The sequence below is a fragment of the Mesitornis unicolor genome, unplaced genomic scaffold (assembly GCF_000695765.1).
Source record: "Mesitornis unicolor isolate BGI_N332 unplaced genomic scaffold, ASM69576v1 scaffold36552, whole genome shotgun sequence".
NCBI lineage: Eukaryota > Metazoa > Chordata > Aves > Mesitornithiformes > Mesitornithidae > Mesitornis > Mesitornis unicolor.
Genome location: NW_010170511.1, coordinates 4,873 through 23,019, shown reverse-complemented (window position 1 = coordinate 23,019; position 18,147 = coordinate 4,873). Strand labels below are relative to the sequence as shown.

At 48.8% G+C, this 18,147-nt stretch overlaps 1 protein-coding gene across 1 annotated transcript; it reads left to right on the top strand.

Annotated features, from left to right (window-relative positions):
• Positions 1-1,292: 1,292 nt before the first annotated feature.
• On the top strand, positions 1,293-17,842 carry LOC104535576 (GTP-binding protein GEM-like; the record flags this gene model as incomplete). Its single annotated transcript, XM_010179712.1, has 11 exons — positions 1,293-1,480; positions 2,065-2,136; positions 2,542-2,596; positions 6,647-6,726; positions 9,549-9,828; positions 10,008-10,149; positions 10,384-10,465; positions 12,858-12,972; positions 15,786-15,893; positions 16,639-16,715; positions 17,758-17,842. Coding segments are annotated over 11 exons (1,284 nt in total), but the record flags the coding sequence as incomplete, so codon positions are not given.
• Positions 17,843-18,147: the final 305 nt, after the last annotated feature.

Genomic DNA, 18,147 nt, shown 5'->3' with positions numbered 1-18,147 from the left:
TCCCTTCCAACCCAAACCGTTCTATGATTCTCTCCTGCTCGAGACTTGCATGCATGTGCTGACAGAGAGCACAGTAGCAAGAAAAAGAACAGTTTATCTTGTGCCGCAATGTGCTGCTTTACTTTCCCTTTGAGAGTCTATCTGAAGGTGCAGAAAAGGCAGGCTGAAGGTATAAAGGGGTTTCCACAAGAGTCCCTGCTCCGTGGTGAGATCACATCTCCCTCTGTCCTTGCCTAACTTTCTATGTGGCAAGAAGTGGTCACACGTGGCATTTAAAGGGCTAACCTTGGCTCTGTGCTTAAAACCTTTGATAACTTTCTAGGAAATGTGATCTCCTATCCTGTATTCTGCTTGTGCTGCTGTCTTTAATGCAACCACCTAGCCTTGAACACTGTGGTGGCTGACTCTGCCACCTACTACAGTGGTCAGAACTGGTGCACCCCTGTGGTTGCAAGCATGGATTGTATCACTTTATTTTGGGGCTGTAAGTTCTCACATCGTTACCACAATTTCCGCATAGCACCAGCTTCAGGAAAGGGCCCTGGTTACTGGTATGGCTGGCTAGATAATGAAGTGTCAGTATGATCCCTCTTGAGATGCCTCACTTGTCATCTAAGATGGGCATTTTTTTTTTTCCCCAGCCTACACTAGCCATTTGGGAGGAATTGCATCACTGGCTGAGTACATGACAGCAGTCTTTGAGCTTCCTAAATCAGGCTTGCTAGTTGTGCTGGGGTCTTGGGCTGTCCAGAGTGCAAGTGTGCCTCAGTGGCATTTCAACAAGACCTCTAGCCTGAGGTCCTTTCTCCAATAGTAACAAAGGCCACCCAATCACTTGACTTTCTAGGTGTAGTGTGAGATACCCCTGGCACCTCAGTACATCTCCCTTTCAGCTGCCATGCCCCCAAACTAAAGGATGTGTTTCAACAACTGTGCTTAATAAGTCCCAGCAGACACTCCCCTGCTTCCACCCAGATGTTTCCAGTCCTCCTTTGACCCTCATTTGTACGCTGATTTCTACAGTGCCCGATAGCTCCTCACGCTGCCCGAAGTGCTTCCTCAGCTCTGCCTGACTAATTGAATTGCTTGCTCCCCAGTGCTGGCATGATGAAAAATAATTGCTCCAGTTCACCTTCTCGGTGCCACTGGTGGTCCTATAGACCTAAGCTATGTTTACCTCCCTTCCACCTTGTTGTTTACATCTGCTGCTTGAGCTTGTTTTTACAGGCATGATTGCAGCACAAACCCCTTCCTCTCTATGTTTAACCCCTCCTGCTCCTCTCCCATTGCAGCTGGAACATCAGCTACAGTCTCTGAACTCAGAGCAGCTGGAGACACGTGTGCAGAACAAAAGGCTCCAGCACCTGAATGAAAACTTGCTGGAAGAGCTGGAGAAAAGCAAATGGGAGCTGGAGGCGGTGAAGGGTCAATTACAGAAGCTCCAGAAAGAGACCCAGCTTGAGCAAGAGCAGAAAAACAGGTGGGAATGGGCAGGGAAGGGAGGTGTCAGGACAGGGACACAGGTAAAGAAGGAAGGGTGGACAAGTAGTTAAAGAATAAGGATCTCTAATTCGAAGCCTTTGTCTCATCAGAGGACTGCCTGTCTCTTCTTGAGGAAAAGAAGTAACATCCCAGTGGCCTTCTGGGCCTAAATGGGGAGTGATACTGCTGCCTCCCACCTGCCTTTAGTGGGAAAGGAATATGTTCATTGATATTTGGCTATAAAAGCACTGTAAAAAATACAGATGTTCCTCAGCCTGTAGAAGGCTTCTTCTCTATGTTCCTACAGATCCTCTTCTAATCACTTATGTTCCTGTTTCTGGGCTTAATCTAATAATACTTAGCTGAAACATGGGGTTGTTTCAGAACCAGATGGCAGTGAGCATCCTTCCCATCTCTAGCAGCTGAGGAAACTGAAGTGTGAAAGGAGAAAATGGGTTGCCTGCCTTCACATTGGAAGAGAGAGGATAGCTGGGGTAGAATACCATGAGCGTCCCTGAGAAAGGGATCTTTGTAATTCCTCTGCCATTAACTTATTTCCCATTTAAAATCCCCGTTTCCCAGGGATGTGTTTAGAGTCTCCAAGAACATGCAGAAAGAGAAACAAAGCCTCCTTCGGCAGCTGGAGCTCCTCAGGTAAGAACAGAGCTGGGGGGAGATGCTGAGCCCTTGTGCATGGAAGGGGCTGAGGTTTCTCCCACAGAAAGCTATAGGAATGCAATCAAGTAGTTCTCAGATACTGCTTGTTTTTCTAGGTCCAGACAGAGCTGTGCTATCTGGCCAGCTCTGACAGAGTACAGGCTGTGTTATTTCACCAAGTAATCCCTCCACTGGAGGAATTTAGTCTTTCCTGCTGGCTAAGGGGACCATATGAATGAAGCCCTGAGCTGAGACACATGGAAATCCCAGCATGTCTAGCAATAAATAACATCCTTGTCTGTGTCCCAAACTCACTTTTTAACCTAGCTTTCAAATGTTGGTCTTTACTCCATTTTTAATGAGTGCTTCATTGTGTCTCTCCTGTGTCTTTCTTTGGAGCAGAGAGATGAACAAGAAACTTCGAGATGAGCAAGATGCTTTTGAAGCCAAGAAGCTGGTTAGTCTAAGAAAGAAAGTCCTAATACCCAACCACCCTCCTTTCATCTGCTGCTGTTGCTGTCGCCACTCAGGGGCCTGTCACTTCCACGGGGGACAATGACCTGAGCTCACAAGGCCTGGTGTGATGCTTAATACAGACTTCACAGCACAGCTCTGCCTGTGCTAGAGATGAGCTCTGCTGGTCACTGTTGTCAACTGCCCGGGTGTAACCCAAGGCGCATTAGCTTGTGGCTGTCACGCAGCCCTGTGCAAGGCTGCAGTGGGTGCTGTCTGCTGCACATGTGGGGTCTGTGCGTTGTGACAGGCACTGGGCACGTGCAAGGTGGAGAGTGAATCTGGGTGCATCCCTGGAGCTGGGTGGTGAGGAAGACAATGGATTCCCAGATGTGCTGCCAGCTGACTGGGGGTGGAGCGGTATGGGAGGGCTTTGGAATTTCTCTGACCCCTTGAGTTTATAGCAGATGTTTTCAGATGTTCCTCGGGGGCAGCTCCCCATTCCCGTGAACTTTGCTGAGTGGAGGTGCAGGAGTGCACCGTGTGTCATAGGGCTGGTAGAAAGCAGGGCACCTCTGGCATCTGAAACAGTCAACTCCACCTCTGTTGTTTCCCAGTGTCAAAGATAAGTATGAATATGTGATCCATGTTTAATTTTTTTTCATGAAAAAGTCTTTGTGTTCCCAAAAGTCACTGGCAAAGCTGCTCTGTGCTCTTCTTGGACCCATCCCTGCCACCATGTATCTTTGCCTGCTTGAAAATCCCACCATGCCCCACTTGAAAATCTGGAAGTAGCTGTCTTGCAGTGAAGACAGGCAGTGGTAGGCTGTGAGAGACCTTCTGGCTGGTGCGCAAAGGAACGTGGAAGGAAGCGCAGGGACTGTGTCCAGGTAGGGGACAAGATGCCTTCCTGGGAGAGAGGCTGGAGTTCTTCTCTAAGTGGAGCAGCAGCTGTGTAAAATAACTTCAGTAGCTGTTTTGGATGGAGGTGAGGGGTGTGTGTGCTTTTGTGTGTTTCTGAAATCTGAAGGAAGGTTTTTATTTTTCTTTTTAAAGCTGCTAAGTGTGTGTGTGTGTGCACTAGAGCTTCCTGCTCCCTCTTGGAGAAGTACTAAACACCGTCACTCTGTAGCAGAGTCCAGTGCAAGCAGGCAAAGAAAATGGTTTGTTCTCCTCTTCCCGTGTGTAGTGCTTCATCAGCTGCTGGGTTCCTGTGCGTGGGGCGGGTGGATGCAGCTCTCTGTGTGCAAAGCTTGTCCGCTTCTCCTCTGTTCTCTCCTTTTCCCCTGCTGGGACCTGCTCAGGGCTGCTCTGAAACACGGCAGTTGCAGGTGGACCTAAGAGAGAGCCTAGCAAAGAGAGTCATAGCAGAAGGGAGCTGCTTTCTCCCTTCTCCCTGTGCTGGCAGTAGGGATGGGGCAGCAGGGTGAACTCCTCCTACCATCATTGCTCATCTGGCAAGCCTGTGTCGTGCAAGGCAGATGAACCCTGTACTGGAGTAAGATTTTTTCCTTTGTCAGGAGCATCTTGTTGGCCACTCTTGTTTCAGTCCACAGGAAAGCAGGGCTCTAAGGGATTGCAGAGATGCTTCTATTGTCGTACACCTGCAAAAGATCTGCTGTCCATCCTGTCCCACTGTAAGGGGGAGAGAAAACAGCAATAATTCCCGGCAGCAGCAAGGAGGAGACTCCAGCCTTCCGATGGGGATCTCTAGAGTGTGACACACTCTCTGGCAGAGTGTATCAATGCTTTTACAGGCTAAAAAGAAACCCAAGGCCTTAATACCCTCTCTTAGTGCTGGGAAGAGTTGTGTTATTTCTGTGAAATGAAGGTGTGATGAAGAGTGATTCTTTCATAGCAAAGATTCTGAGGTGGTTGGAAGGAGCTGTACACAGCTGATAGCAACCCAGCCGCTGCTCCTTTGCACTTCTTGTGCCCAGCTTAATACCTTGCACATGATAAGAGTTTCTGCCCTTGTCAGGGTGGGCAGACCCTGGCCCCATGGCACTATGGGGTGCTGTTTTGCTCCAGTGGCTAAGTCACAGATAGCAACGTGTGCCTATTTCTGCCAGTGTGCAAACCACTGCTGCATGCTTTTAAGACCCAGGGGTTGTAGGTTCAGTTTCACAGTCATGACCCATCTGGATGGAGTCAAGTTATGCTTTTATACTGTATGTTGACAGAGCAAATTTCATGTCTGCTTTTCACAAAGAGCATTTCGGAACTTTGACCACATTGTACACATATTTGTATTTCACTGATAAACCAGAATTTTTTCATCCAAAGTGCTTGTGTGTGCTGTTGTTGTGGAATCCTTGCCATGGTGTGGTGTACAGTTGTCGTGTCACATCTGTTGTTTTACCATCCTGGTGAAGAGCCAAATATTACACAGGCAGGCCAATAAAGCATGGCAGAACCAACGGCAAAACGTGCTCTATTGTTTCTCCTTTCTTATCCAGGTATGTACTCCACAGGCTGCTTCCACTCCAGGTACAGTGGTGCCATAGCAGAGTGCCTGGAAGCCTCTTTGCTCCATCGGTGACTTGAAGCTTGTGACCCAGCTGCAGTGCGCTGTAAAATGATTTCCTTGTTTCTGTGTGTCTAGAGAGTGCTCTTGAGTGAACCTGCTCAAACCCTGAGAACTCCCCCACCGGAGAACCACTGGTTGGCTGAACCACAGCCTGATAGCAGAGTAAGCCAAAGGGTCACTACACACTTTGGGGTCTTTGCCTTGGAAGATACATGTTCCACAGCTGTGAATCTCTCGGTGGTGGATGTTTCTGAGACTGGAGCTTCTCTTGAATACCAGTTTTACATGCAAAAAAATGTTTTGAGTTTTTTTCCCCCCTCAAAGTTCCTATTTGGTTGAAGTCCTCTGTGGAGTCCAGAGTGTCGTCTCCTGTTGGACCGCTTGGTGGTAAAGCTGTCCTGGGAGTTCTGGCCCACAAAGCAACTTCTTAATTTTTTGCCTTTAAAATAAGCCAGGGGTTATTGAAGGAGTAATCTTTGTAGTCCTCCCCTGGGCTGTGGGCAACACGAAGGAAGGCCTGTCTAGAGCTGCCTGTAGGTGTTCTGTCTGTTCAAAACTGCTGCCAGAGGTACATTTGACAGGCTGCAGACTCTTCTTTCCCCACCTTTAGCCCCAGAAATAACTTGCGAGGACGTGTCCAAAATCTCCAGACTTACAGAACAAGTACATCTCCGTTTCCCCCAGTGCCAAGGTGATGGGCACCTTGCCATGCTGTCTCACTTTGTGTTTTGTGTGTGCAGCCAGAGTTAGCCAGTCCAGGGGTGAGAGGGGCTAGACTTTAGCATGGCATTTGGCAGGGAGCGGGGCTGAAAGGTCAATCCTTCCTCTGCAACAGCTCTTCCTGTGTGATCTTGGGTAAGTTGCTCATCTTTGTTGGGGATGACAAAGCTGCTGTATGGGGGAAAGAGGGTTGCAAGAGGACTTGTCCTGCTTTCCCTTTCTCTGGGGAGCTGGCAAACACTGGCTGTAGGAAGTGTGTAATTCGAGGTTAGTAGGAGGAAAGCATGGAGAGGGATGTTTGTGTAAGGGAGAGCATGTGTCTCCTTTCCTATGGTGCATGTGTAGCTCTGGGTGAGTACTGGTGAAAGAGGGGAACCAGTGCCTTCCAAGGAAGGGGCAATTGGTCTGTCCCATAAAACATCAGTAAAATAAAAAGGTGGGTGGGGAAAAAGGTTCAGCTGTGAGATGAAGTGGAGAACAAGCCACAGAAATTAAAGCTCTGACTGGCTAGAGGAGGAGTTCAGTTTGGGGCATCACCATTTTTTATGGATTTTGTTGCAAAGGGGAAAGCAGCATCAGTGATGCCTTCTTGCAAGAGTTAAACGAGCTCAACTGAGAAAAGCGAGCCCTGTGCTCACCTCTGTTCAAGCCTGCCAGTGGGGCACTACTGCTGCATGGTGCAGGGCTGCAGTGGCTTCAGCCTTGCCCTCGGAAGCAGCCAGCAGAGGTGGGGAGAGGTTGAACTGGGGCTGGTCAGGTTCCTGGGTTCTAATCACATTCTTCATCCCTTTTTTCAACTTCTAGGTGCCTCAGAGCAAAAAGCACCTGTTGAAGAAAGGGTCAGTGCTAGGCAGTTGCCCGATGGATGACAAGCCAGTCAAACGGTCAGATGGGCATCTGTGTTGTGTTTGTGGTGTCAGTCTGTGCTCGCTGGAGTGCCCTGTCGGTCAAGCTGTGTCCTGTGTCTCGTCTTCTCACCTTGGTGCTGGCTGGTTTTGGGAGTATGGGTTGGGATGCAGCTTGACTGTGGCTGCCTCTTGGCGTCAGGTGATGTTGGGTCAGCATGAAGCTGAGGATGCTGTTAGCTAATTTCCACAGGGGGGTGGACCCCTCGGGGCTGCTTCTACATAGAGCAATGGGTGAGCAAACCTAAACGCCATCAGAAGCTGTGGGATGGGAGTCACAAAGGCTGCCTCTGACTGAGTCAGGCAGCTCTGTTAAAATGACTGGATCATATCACAAGTGTGCCAGTTCTCAGGCAGGAATCCTGTCCAGTGGTGCCTCATGCCAAAGCTCATATCCCTGGGGTGTGGGAGAGGGCAGGAGCTGCACAAGGCTTTTGTGTTCTCTGTCGCAACTGAAAGCCCCAAGGAGAGGACCCAGCTCCAGGTGGGTTCATCCTGCCCATCTCCCTCCACACCCATGCAGATGCTCACCTGGCACACTAGGCCTTCCCTTCAGCCACTTCCCCCCCCCCATTCTACATGGAGACTGTACAGTGACTTCAATACCCATGTACGCCTGCTTGCCTGAACTATGCCGGCATTAAGCATCAGCCCTTGTGAACTAGTTGTGTGACCAGCACACTGGTATTGGCCAAAAGCCTGGCTCCTCCAGGAGGCAGGAGAGGCCAGCCCAGCCCTGACCTGGCCTGGATCTGCCCTGCAACTGCTGGCCCCAAATAGGTTTTAAAGGTGGCATGCTTCCCTGTTTCCTACCAGGTCTCTGCAGAAGGTTCCACCACTTCCCAGTTTCTCCTGGTGCCAACCAGAGACATAAGTCTAGGCTCAGAGTTTCTTCCAGGATCAGCTTACCCTTAATGCTTGCCATTCTGGTAGTGGCATTTAAGAATTGAGCTTCAGGCTCCTGGGCTCATGGACTGATGGAAAACCAGGTGAAGCAGGGCTGATTCTTGAGTCCAGGCTGAGAGGTTGCTTGGATAGGTCTGAGGCAGAGCTCTTTCATGTGTGACTGGCAGACATGCTAACCAATGGGATCAGACAGTCAAGTTCTGTCATCCCCCTCTCCAGCTATTTCTTGCAAAGATCCCGTTGGCTGCTGCTGGCATAAACCCACCAGAAAGGCTTAAGAGGTGAAGTCTGTCAGTGAGAGTGATGTGAGGAGGGGAGAAGTAATTAGCCCTGTCTCTGTTCCAGTGCTGTGTCACACCACATTGCTTGAGAAACATGAACAAAATCCATTACATCTGGAGTCAGGATTCACAAAGTTTGGTGTTTGTCCCTTTTGGCCACCTCCAAAAAGGCTTTTGAGTCTCAACCCTTCATTGCTGCAACTCCTGCCAGGCCTGGGAGATGGAGGCCTTTCCCCTGAGCCTTGGAGGATGTGTCTCTTTTACACTGAGAGAGGTTCCAGCTGGGCTGGCATCTGGGGCAGGTGCAGGGAGGACAACCAGGAATGTGAGCTCCCTTTCATGGAAGAAGTGTAGGCATGGCAGCAGCTGAATTTTGCAGCCCTGTGAGCTCTACTCGCAGGATTGGAAGAGGAGAGTTCTTGCCTTGATTCCTGCACTAGTAGCAAGAGAAAATTGTTTGGCGAGAGGTGGGATGTGCTGCCTCTGAAGAGGTTGACTGTAGTAAGCCTCTGGTCTCTAATTTGCTTCCAAATGCAATCAGGTGGTCGAGGAAGGCAATGGATATACCTGTGGTGGACAAAGCCCTTTCAGTTTCAAGCCTTCTCACTCCCTTCATCTAGTTCTTTTATCATGGAAAGCCAAGGCAGAGCTAAGAGGCTGCCTTGCTCCTCAGCGATGATTCCAGTAGTTTAAATTGGTTATTCCAGTTGTTCTTCTGAAGACTCTTCCTCCACCCACCATGTCAGCTCTACCCCCAGTGAACATCAGCCTACTCTTGTGTAGGCACAGTCAGTGCAATCCGTATTCCCAACTACCACAGCTTGGGCAGGGGTTCTCAGGATTTCTTGCGTGCTTGCTTGGAAGCTTTATAAAAAACTCTCTTTCGGGTCCTGGCTCCCTTACCTCAGGCCAGGCGTGGATGCAGGCCAGAGCAGAGCCAACACCAGGCAAAGTGACCCTGAAGTGAGCACGCTCGCTGCAGTTTGCACACATGTGGCACGTTCCTGCTGCCTGAACTCAGTAAAGCTCTGCTGCAGCAGTGTGTGGAAATGCTATGGGCTGGTTTCCTGGAGCCCGGCTGTGCCTTCAGCACAGGGCAGCACCAGGCCTGCACACGGCGTGTGGCCTCCCAAGGACGCGCAGCCAGTGCTCACCCTGCTGCCTGCAGTCAAAACCCTTTTCACTAACCTCGAAACCTTGGTTACTTCTTTTTCTGTGGTATTTGGTAACAAAAATAGATGGGGGTTGTTTCTTTAATAAAAAAATAAAAGTTTTTCCTGCTGCCCCCTTTGTATATTTTGCCTCATTTTTCAGTACTGGGGGAAACGGAAGGCAAAAGAACTTGAAAAATCTGGAAGGTGGGAATTTTTATTAAAATCAGTGAAATACATGTCAGCACATATGAGTATAGCATAGCTCAGGGGAGCTGTCTCTCTTTAGGGGTGCAGCTGATGCCTTACAGGGAGTATGGGGAGCGTATGTATGAATTAGAGTTTCTGCAAGCATTGAATATGCACTAATTGGATCACGTTGGCTGTTCTGGAAATTTGCAACCTCCTTTTCCTCCCCTCCTGTCCCCTCCCCGATCTGTGGTACCTGTGGGCTTTAATACAGACAACTGGCCTCAGCAGACCTTCCCATCACCTTCCTGGTGGATGTGGCAGTGGAAGAACCCAGCAGAAAGAACTGTAAATACTTCCCAGGCAACAGGACATGGCTGGAGACAGGAGAAGGAGGCAGCACAAACTTCAGAGAGAAGAGCAGAGACAAGGAGAGATGGTCCTTGGCAGCAGACACTGAGCGGTTGAAGAGGACTTTGAAGGGCGATGCTGACTGTAGACAGAATGGTGCTCTGCTGCCCCCTAGAGGACAGTGTGTTGGCACCGAAACCAGGGTAAGCCTAATTGCGTCGAGTTCTTCCTCAAGCACCTGCTACCAGGGGCTTGAGTGTTTCTGACTCTCTTCCCCTTTAACTCCAGCTCTATAGGTTTATAGTGCAGGGGTCCAATGTCTAAATCAAAGCACAGTCTGTAGCTGGGCTTTTCAAAGCTGCATCCCTTTCTTCCCTTGTAGCTTCAGGCACTGGAACCAGCCACCTGTTCCCCAGACCGCATCTTTAAAGTGGTCTTTGTAGGGAACTCTGGCGTTGGGAAGAGTTCCTTCATCCACCGCTTCTGCTATGACAGATTCTTGGCTGAGCTCAATGCAACCATCGGTAAGTAATAGGGTTCCTGACTCATCTGGCTAAGAAGGGTGGCAAAGTCAGGCTGCACATATGTTTTTTGCCCATATTTCAGCCCAAGTAAAGTTAAAGATGATCCCTTGTCCAATTTTGAATCAGTATTGCAGTTTCCCTGGAACAAATTGTGTTGATCTTGGCCACTGGGCTTGCAATGGCAAGCTGCTCTCTCCCCATTCTGTCTTATGATCATTGTTACTTTTCTAACAGGTGTCGATTACCAGGTCAGGAGTCTGATGGTGGATAATACACAGGTTGCCCTACAGCTGTGGGATACAGCTGGACAGGAAAGGTAAGCAATTTCTGTGAGGATGCCCCACTGCCAGGCTCTCTGTAGGAGACAGGAGAAGAGTGAAAGAGTTCGTCCCGCTGGTTTCTGTCTCTGGGAAATTGTTAGCCTCAGAAGGACTAGAGGTTGCAGCAGCCATTCCAGCACTGAACCTGCAGTAAAGGTCTGCTCTGGAGATTTCTAGAAGCTGTGGCTGTGAAGTGGAGCCCAGGGAGACAGCTCTGAGGACTGATGGGAAAGTATTTTTCCATAAGTGTGACCTACATGGTTATGGCTTCAGATAATCTACCCATAAATCACTGTACACTGTGGGGTTCAAAGCTCCTCTAGTCCTCAAAGCTCTCCTGCACCAGCCTGCTTCTGAGAAAAGCTGCATGACAGGGCTGCAGATTAGGATAGAAATTAAGGCTCTGGATACACATCCTGTTCTCAGATTCAGTTGTGCTACTGCTGTTCACAGCTGCTCACACCACTTTTTATTCAGAGGGTGGGAAGGAGTGTGTGAACCTCTCCAGATCAGATTCAGAAAAAGCCAGCTGAATTAGCTTGACCTGATGGACTCTGTCAGGGAGGTTATTGGCCCCTTTCACTGTCCCTTCTGCTGTTAGACTCGTGACAGTGATGATCCTCTGTAGAGCGACACTGTAGCTTTTTGTGACAGTGAATACAGGTTCCCTCTTGGAAGGCCTCTAGTTTCAAAAGCATGGGCCACCACTAGATGCTATCAGCACTCTTGGTGAGGATCAGAGTAGTAGAGGACACACTTGACCCTCCTTTGCTAGTAGACACATAGGCCCACCACTACCTTCACATAAATTAGATTTTACTTAGGATGCACTTTGAAGCTGAAGATGAAAAGCTATTTCAAAGGGGCTGTTAACCTCCCCAAATAAGTACTGGCTATTTTGGGCTAAATATGTTATGAGGGCAGGCCTTCAGGAGGCAGCTGAGGTCATGGGAATGTTCTAATCCTGAGCTGTGCCAACAGAGTAATGATGCTGTCTTCCTCAGTCAGCTAGATGATGGTGGGAACGTACTAAGTAAGAGTATCTATGGAAAAGCAAACTATTTCTTCCAAAATCAAGCTTTATGCTGAAGAAATAATGATTTTTGAGGAGATTCCTGTGGTTATTTCAGTTGAAGCTGAGCAGTAAGGGGAGTTGTTATGACATGAAGTGTGACATTTTACTGAGGCCAGACTGCGTCAGAGGCTGAATTCAAGATATTGTCTCTGCAGAAGGACCTTTAGGGTAGGCCCCTGCAGCATTAGCAGGTCTTAGACATGTACTTGCAAGAGAGAACTTAGCTCAAGGCTGATACTGAATAGGAGGCCTGCGAAGAAGCTAAAATTTTTCTTACTTCTAGAGGAATATCAGTAACTTCTGTGTCCAACTGTGAATATCCTATGGAAGAGATAGAGTAACCTCTTGGTGACCTGAGACCAGTGCACTCTACATGTGATGTCTCTTCTGGAGCACCTAGCCTGCCCTGTCGTTCCAGAGGTGTACCTTAACTGCCAGAGAGAGTCTGCGCTTTCTTGGTTGGGTAGTTGCCAGAATGTCATGCCCTCATTGTAGTGAGAAAGAACAAGCTTCGTGCAATCATCTGAACAGTTCAGGAGGGTCACTACCTGCTGTAGGCTTTCTTGGCTCTTAATATAATAGGAGAGGTTGTTATTTGGTATAGAGCTGAAATGCACAGCTCTGCAGTGAGATTTCAGTACCTGTGTAACATCAGTTCCATCAGTTTGCAATCAATGTGGTTATATCATGGCCCCACCACAAACTTCTTACAGAATTTAAAGGTTGGGGGGGGGGGTTGTTTGTTAATTATTTATTCCCAAAATACAAGTCTGTGGTTCTAACTGGTACCCACAGGACAAAGATGTCTGGGAAATTTTCTCCTGGAAACTGTCTAACTGCTAGTTTTATGTATGATGGCATTGCTTTATAAAACTGGAAACAGACTGTACTGATCCCGAGATCTTAATTGCTGTTTTGGCAGTAGTGGGGCAGACATTACGCACGCCCAGTTTGTACTGTGGTACAGCCAGGTCTGCAGATTCTTCCAGACTCTAGAGAAAGGTCATGGTTTTTTGCATCCATTTCCCCTTCCTTTTCCTATCCCACGTAAACAGATTCTTCCGTTTCTTTCCTCCTGACCTGCAAAGGTCTTCCTTCCTGCATTTGGAACCATGCATTTGGAAAGACTCCTGCTTAACCGTGTCTGCCTGGCCTGCCCCAGAGGTGCAATGATCTGACCTGTCTGTCACCAGCCTGTACACAGCAGCCCCAGGGGACACATCTCACGCACAGGCACTGCCAGGCCTTGCAGAGAGCCTGTACTGAAAGACAGCCATGGTTCTGAGAGTGCCTTTGGTTTCATTTGGGCTTAGGTTTCGGAGCATTACCAAGCAGTATTTCCGGAAGGCAGACGGGATTCTGGTAATGTACGACATTACAGCAGAGTGCTCCTTCACGGCGGTGCGGAACTGGATGAGCAGCGTCCAGGTGAGAGCAGGGCCTCGGCTTCCTAATGCTGGTGCTGCTGCTGCTGCTTTGCTCCAGACCAGCTCTGGCAGTCTGTCTGGGAACAACGTTCTCCAGTGCCCCAGGAGGTCCTACAGACCATGCGAACATAACTGTCAAAGCAGATGCTATGGGTATGGTCTGTTTGGGACCAGGGAATTCTTGTTGAAGATACATCAACGCCTGTGGTAGCCCACTGAATAGAGGGAGGCATGTTTCTATGGCAGAAGGTGGTGAGACTTGCCAAAACAGTAGTGTGTGTTTGTACGCAGCCTATGTGCATTGGCAACATCTCCTAAACTTGGTCACATCGCACCTGTGCTCACGCAAGGAGATCTCCTGGTGTCAGCCTATGTACAGGAAAGGAAGATGACCCTGCTGCATTTAGGCTTAGACCTGCAGCATGCATGCACAGTGCTTTGCATGATCACATCCTGATTCTGCTTTGAGATTTCTAGATGAGACTGAAATACTACTAATAGCTATTGTTTCCTCATTTGCTTGAACTTTAATGTTGTTTGGTATTTTTTGGGGGTTTTTTGGGGGTTTTTTTAATAGGATCATAGAATGGTTTGGGTTGGAAGGGACCTTAAAGCTCATCCAGTCCACCCCCTGCCATGGGCAGGGACACCTCCCACCAGCCCAGGCTGCCCAAAGCCCTGTCCAACCTGGCCTTGAACACTGCCAGGGAGGGAGCACCCACAGCTTCCCTGGGCAACCTGGGCCAGTGTCCCGACCCCCTCACAGGAAAGAATTTCTTCCTAATATCTGGTCTAAATCTCCCCTCTTCCAGTTTAAAACCATTCCCCCTCATTCTATCGCTACCTGCCCTTGTAAAAAGTCCCTCCCCAGCTTTCCTGTAGGACCCCTTCAGGAACTGGAAGGCTGCAATAAGGTCTCCCCAGAGCCTTCTCTTCTCCAGGCTGAACAGCCCCAACTCTCTCAGTCTGTCCCCATAGGGGAGGTGCTCCAGCCTCTGATCATCTTCATGGCCTCCTCTGGGCCCGCTCCAACAGCTCCATGTCCTTTTTGTGTTGGGGGCCCCAGAAGTGTACACAGCACTGCAGGTGGGGTCTCACCAGAGCAGAGCAGAGGGGCAGAATCACCTCCCTTGCCCTGCTGGCCACACTTCTTGTGATGCAGCCCAGGATGCTGTTGGCCTTGTGGGCTGTGAGCGCGCATTGCTGGCTCATGTTGGGTTTTCCATCAACCAACACTCCCAAGTCCTTCTCCTCAGGACTGCCCTTGAGCCATTCTCTGCCCAGCCTGTACTGGTGCTTGGGATTGCCCTGCCCAGGTACAAGACCTTGCCCTTGGCCTTGTTGAACTTCATGAGGTTGGCATGGGCCCACCTCTCCAGCCTGTTCAGGTCCCTCTGGATGCCATCCCTTCCTTCCAGCGTGTCAACTGCACCACCCAGCTTGGTGTCATCTGGAAACTGGCTGAGGGTGCACTCGATCCCACTGTCCATGTTGCTGACAAAGATGTTCAACAGCACTGGTCCCAGTACTGATCCCTGGAGAAAACCACGCATCACTGCTCTCCATTTGGACATTGAGCCGTTGACTGCAACTCTCTGAGTGTGACCATCCAGCCAATTCCTTATCCAGCGAGTGGTCTGTCCATCAAACCCATGTTTGTCTAATTTAGTGGACCAATTTTCCAATTTAGTGTTTTTTTTATTTGGTGACTGTGTATTAATACTCTAGTCTGCCTTTCTGCTTTTTATGTCCAAACTCTTAGTAAAAGCATTCACCTGTGGCTTATATCTCGCTAGCAGAGACAAAAATACCCATCTACGTCATTTAAATAAGTTGTGTGTAGATGACTCAATGCTGCAGGGAAGTTGGCAAGGGTTGTTTTGTTTTGATTGTGCCAAGTCTCAAAAAGCAAGATATAAGTGAAATGAATTAGCATAGGTCGGAGGTTTCTAATATTATTAACTTCCAGAGGCCTGTTGGGGCAAAAAGAAACCCGAACAACTTGGCTATTTCTTCGGACTCTAAAAGATCAAAGGTTAAGATTTTCAAAACTAAACAGCCTCTGAAAATCAGGCTCCTTTCAGGAAGGTTAAACTGAGAATGCAGAAAATCAAAGCACCTGAAATCCGTAACTTTTAATAGTCTCTCTTCTTTTCCTTTTCCCATCTTAGTATTTATCTTGCTTTGAAGCTGTTCAGGTACTGTAAATCATCCAGGGCAGTCAAGTTTGGAAATAACTTGGAGCCCTGTTCTGCAGTCCTTACTCTGGTGATGTTCTAGTGAGCCAGTGCAACTAGAGAGAGTTTTGCCAAAGATAATGCCTCCAGGAACTGCCTAGGAACAACAGTTCCTACAGAGATCCTATATAACAGTTGAAAGGTGCATAGTTTGCTTGGCCATTATCAGCAAGGGATGGCTGAGTTTAGGACAGCACATCTGACAAACAGTACCACACATACACACAAAAATTACTGAACCTAATAAGAAGCTCTGCCTGCACTTAAATTCCAAACAGCCTATTGGGCAAACTGCTTTTATTTAGGCATGCTATTTTGCACAGAGGAACTTATGGCCTGTCTTTCCTCTCTCAGTATCTCAGCTATACATACCAAACAATTGAAATACATTTCCTTCCCCTCTATGCATAGCCTGTTATCGCTGGGACAGTTTGAGGAATGGCCCTTTAATGAGCTAAAGGGCCTGATCCTGCTGCCACTGAAAGTCTTGTTTGCTTGAGCTGGAACAGGATCTGTTCCAAGGTATTTCCCTCCCTTGGTTGAGTCTCTAGGGTGCTTTACTCTGTTTCTTTTTCAGGAAGGTATCGAGGATGGAGCTGTGATCTTTCTGCTTGGAAATAAAATGGATGCTGCACAGGGAGCGACTCGGAATGTGCCCAAGGTGGAGGGGGAAAGGCTGGCGAAGGTGTGACTCTGTGCTCTGCTGCTGGACCTGCTCTGCAGCCTCCCTCCAGCTGTGAGCAGGGCAGCCTGCTTGGCAGGAAGCCCTTCTTGGGAGCCCTTTCCCAGTATGCTACCTTCCCTCTATCCACCCTGCCTCCTGCTTTTCCAATGCAAACATGTACCAACGTTCCTCTAGAACCATGGAGGATGAAGTGGTGGCCAGCATCTGGCAGACAATGGCCTTTGAGGCATGCCCATGTATTTCTCTTGAGTCTTGATGCCTTCTTACAGTGTTGCTCAGTCTTTCTGAGGGGAGCATGCATGGCCGTTTTCCCATTTAAGGACTCCCCTAATGCATGCTTTGCAAAATCATCCTGCCTCCTTCCTCACTCCCTGCATGTGCATGCCCCCTGGTACCCTGGCCCCTGGGTCGGGGGAGGTCAGGTTTCTGAGATATTCCCCATCTTCTGGACTCTGCAACAAAGGTAAGGGAATCCAAACAGCCTGGGCAGGTGTTTTCCCAAATAACTTCCCCAGTGATCCCTTTTGGACACTCTGGCTGGGCCTCCAATGCTCAAAAAGCATCTCCTTTTCCTGGGTTGGTGAGCAGGGTGTGCGCCCCTTCAGGATGGTAACAGCCACCCTCCTGGCCCCAACTGCTCTCAGCAGAGTTCCTGGCGGTGAGGGTGGGCCAGCTGCCAGAGGTGTAGGTGAATGGAGGGGGAGAGCTGGCAGCCAACATGGGTGCTTGCTGTGCTCTCTGGCAGGAATACAAGGCTGTCTTCTACGAGTGCAGTGCGATGAGTGGCTATAACATCATGGAGCCCATGCTGCACATGGCCAGGTCAGTGAACAGGAACGGTCATGTTGGGATACCTCCCCAGCTGCAGGAGTTGGTGCAGGCTCTCCCAGGGAACGGGCAAGAAGAGGGTGTTGTCAGAGACTGACTTTCTGCCACGTCACAAAAAAAGACCTGGAGCAATGTGCTCTTCCCCCTGACTCCAGGTCTTTGTCTTCTGTGCCTGGAGAGCACCGAGTGTAGACTGGATGTTATTGCATGCAAAGCTTCGTCTGGCAGAGCTGGCCATGGAAAGACTGGGAGTTTAATTTGAATATTTAATCACAAAAACCTGGTGTACTATCCCAGATTTTAAGTTGGCATTTTCAGTTTGAAGTCTGCATGCATCTCTAGAGGGTTTTTCTTTCTTATCTTACTAAACATTATACAGAATGTGATATTTTGGTGGTAACATTTTTAAAGGTAGTTAAGACAATTTGTAAGGCTAAAAAGTTTGCTTTAAGTTTTTTAGTTTTAAAAAAAACAACTAGTTTTGAAAAAAAAGTCTTTCAAATCTTGCAGGAAAAGGATCCTTTTGTTTTGCTTTATTTTATTTTATGCCTTCACCTCCTGCTGCGTGATTTCTGTTAAATTCATGGCAGGGCTTAGCTGATCATGAACTGATTATTTACTTACTAGACAGGTAAATCACATCTCCCATAGCATGTGCCTTCAGTGTGCTCTACTGCCATGCTGCTGACCAAGATGGCCCAGCCTGGTGAAGCAAACAGCCCAGGATTCTGCCATCAGTATGGGAGCTTGAGAATAAGACACAGCACTCACACCTCAGTCTAGTGCTCTGACTACTAAGCCATGCTGTCCCCTCTTGTATGTGTCGAGTTTCTTTCCCTGTTCCCTGGAAATTCATGCTCATTTTCTGTGTGTGGTTTATCTAGCCCAACTTCTACAGAAGTCTGGTCTTTGGGCCAGTCACTTTTTACAATCCTAAATGTCCCTGACTGATGGGGAGCAAAGGGTGGAGCCAAATGCCTTGGGGAGAAGATCTCAGTAACTGGGTTGTGTTCTTGATCTATGCTGCTTGTTCCAGGTTGCTGGCAGCGCAAGAAGACAGGCAGAGGGAGAATGCCCTGCACCTGGAAAATGTCAGCAGGAAGAAAGCGTGCTGCACGTAAGGCAGTGTGCCAGAAGAGATGTGCCAACACTGTTTCATGAAGCTGGGCTTCTATTTGAGCAAGCCAAATCTGATGGTATCAGCTCTGCAGAGACTTGGGGAAGTGGCAGCTTTTCCCCATTTGGGAATTTCAAGGCACTAAATCAGGCCAAAATGTGCATATGATCTGCACGGTTCCATTTCCCAACTCAGCCCTGGTCTCTGGAGGCCTCTGCTTCTTTGGGGGAATTTGGCGGGTCCTGGCTAATAGCACAGACTGGGCCTTCTGTATGGAGAGGTTGCTTCCCTGTAGAAGGATGAAGTCTT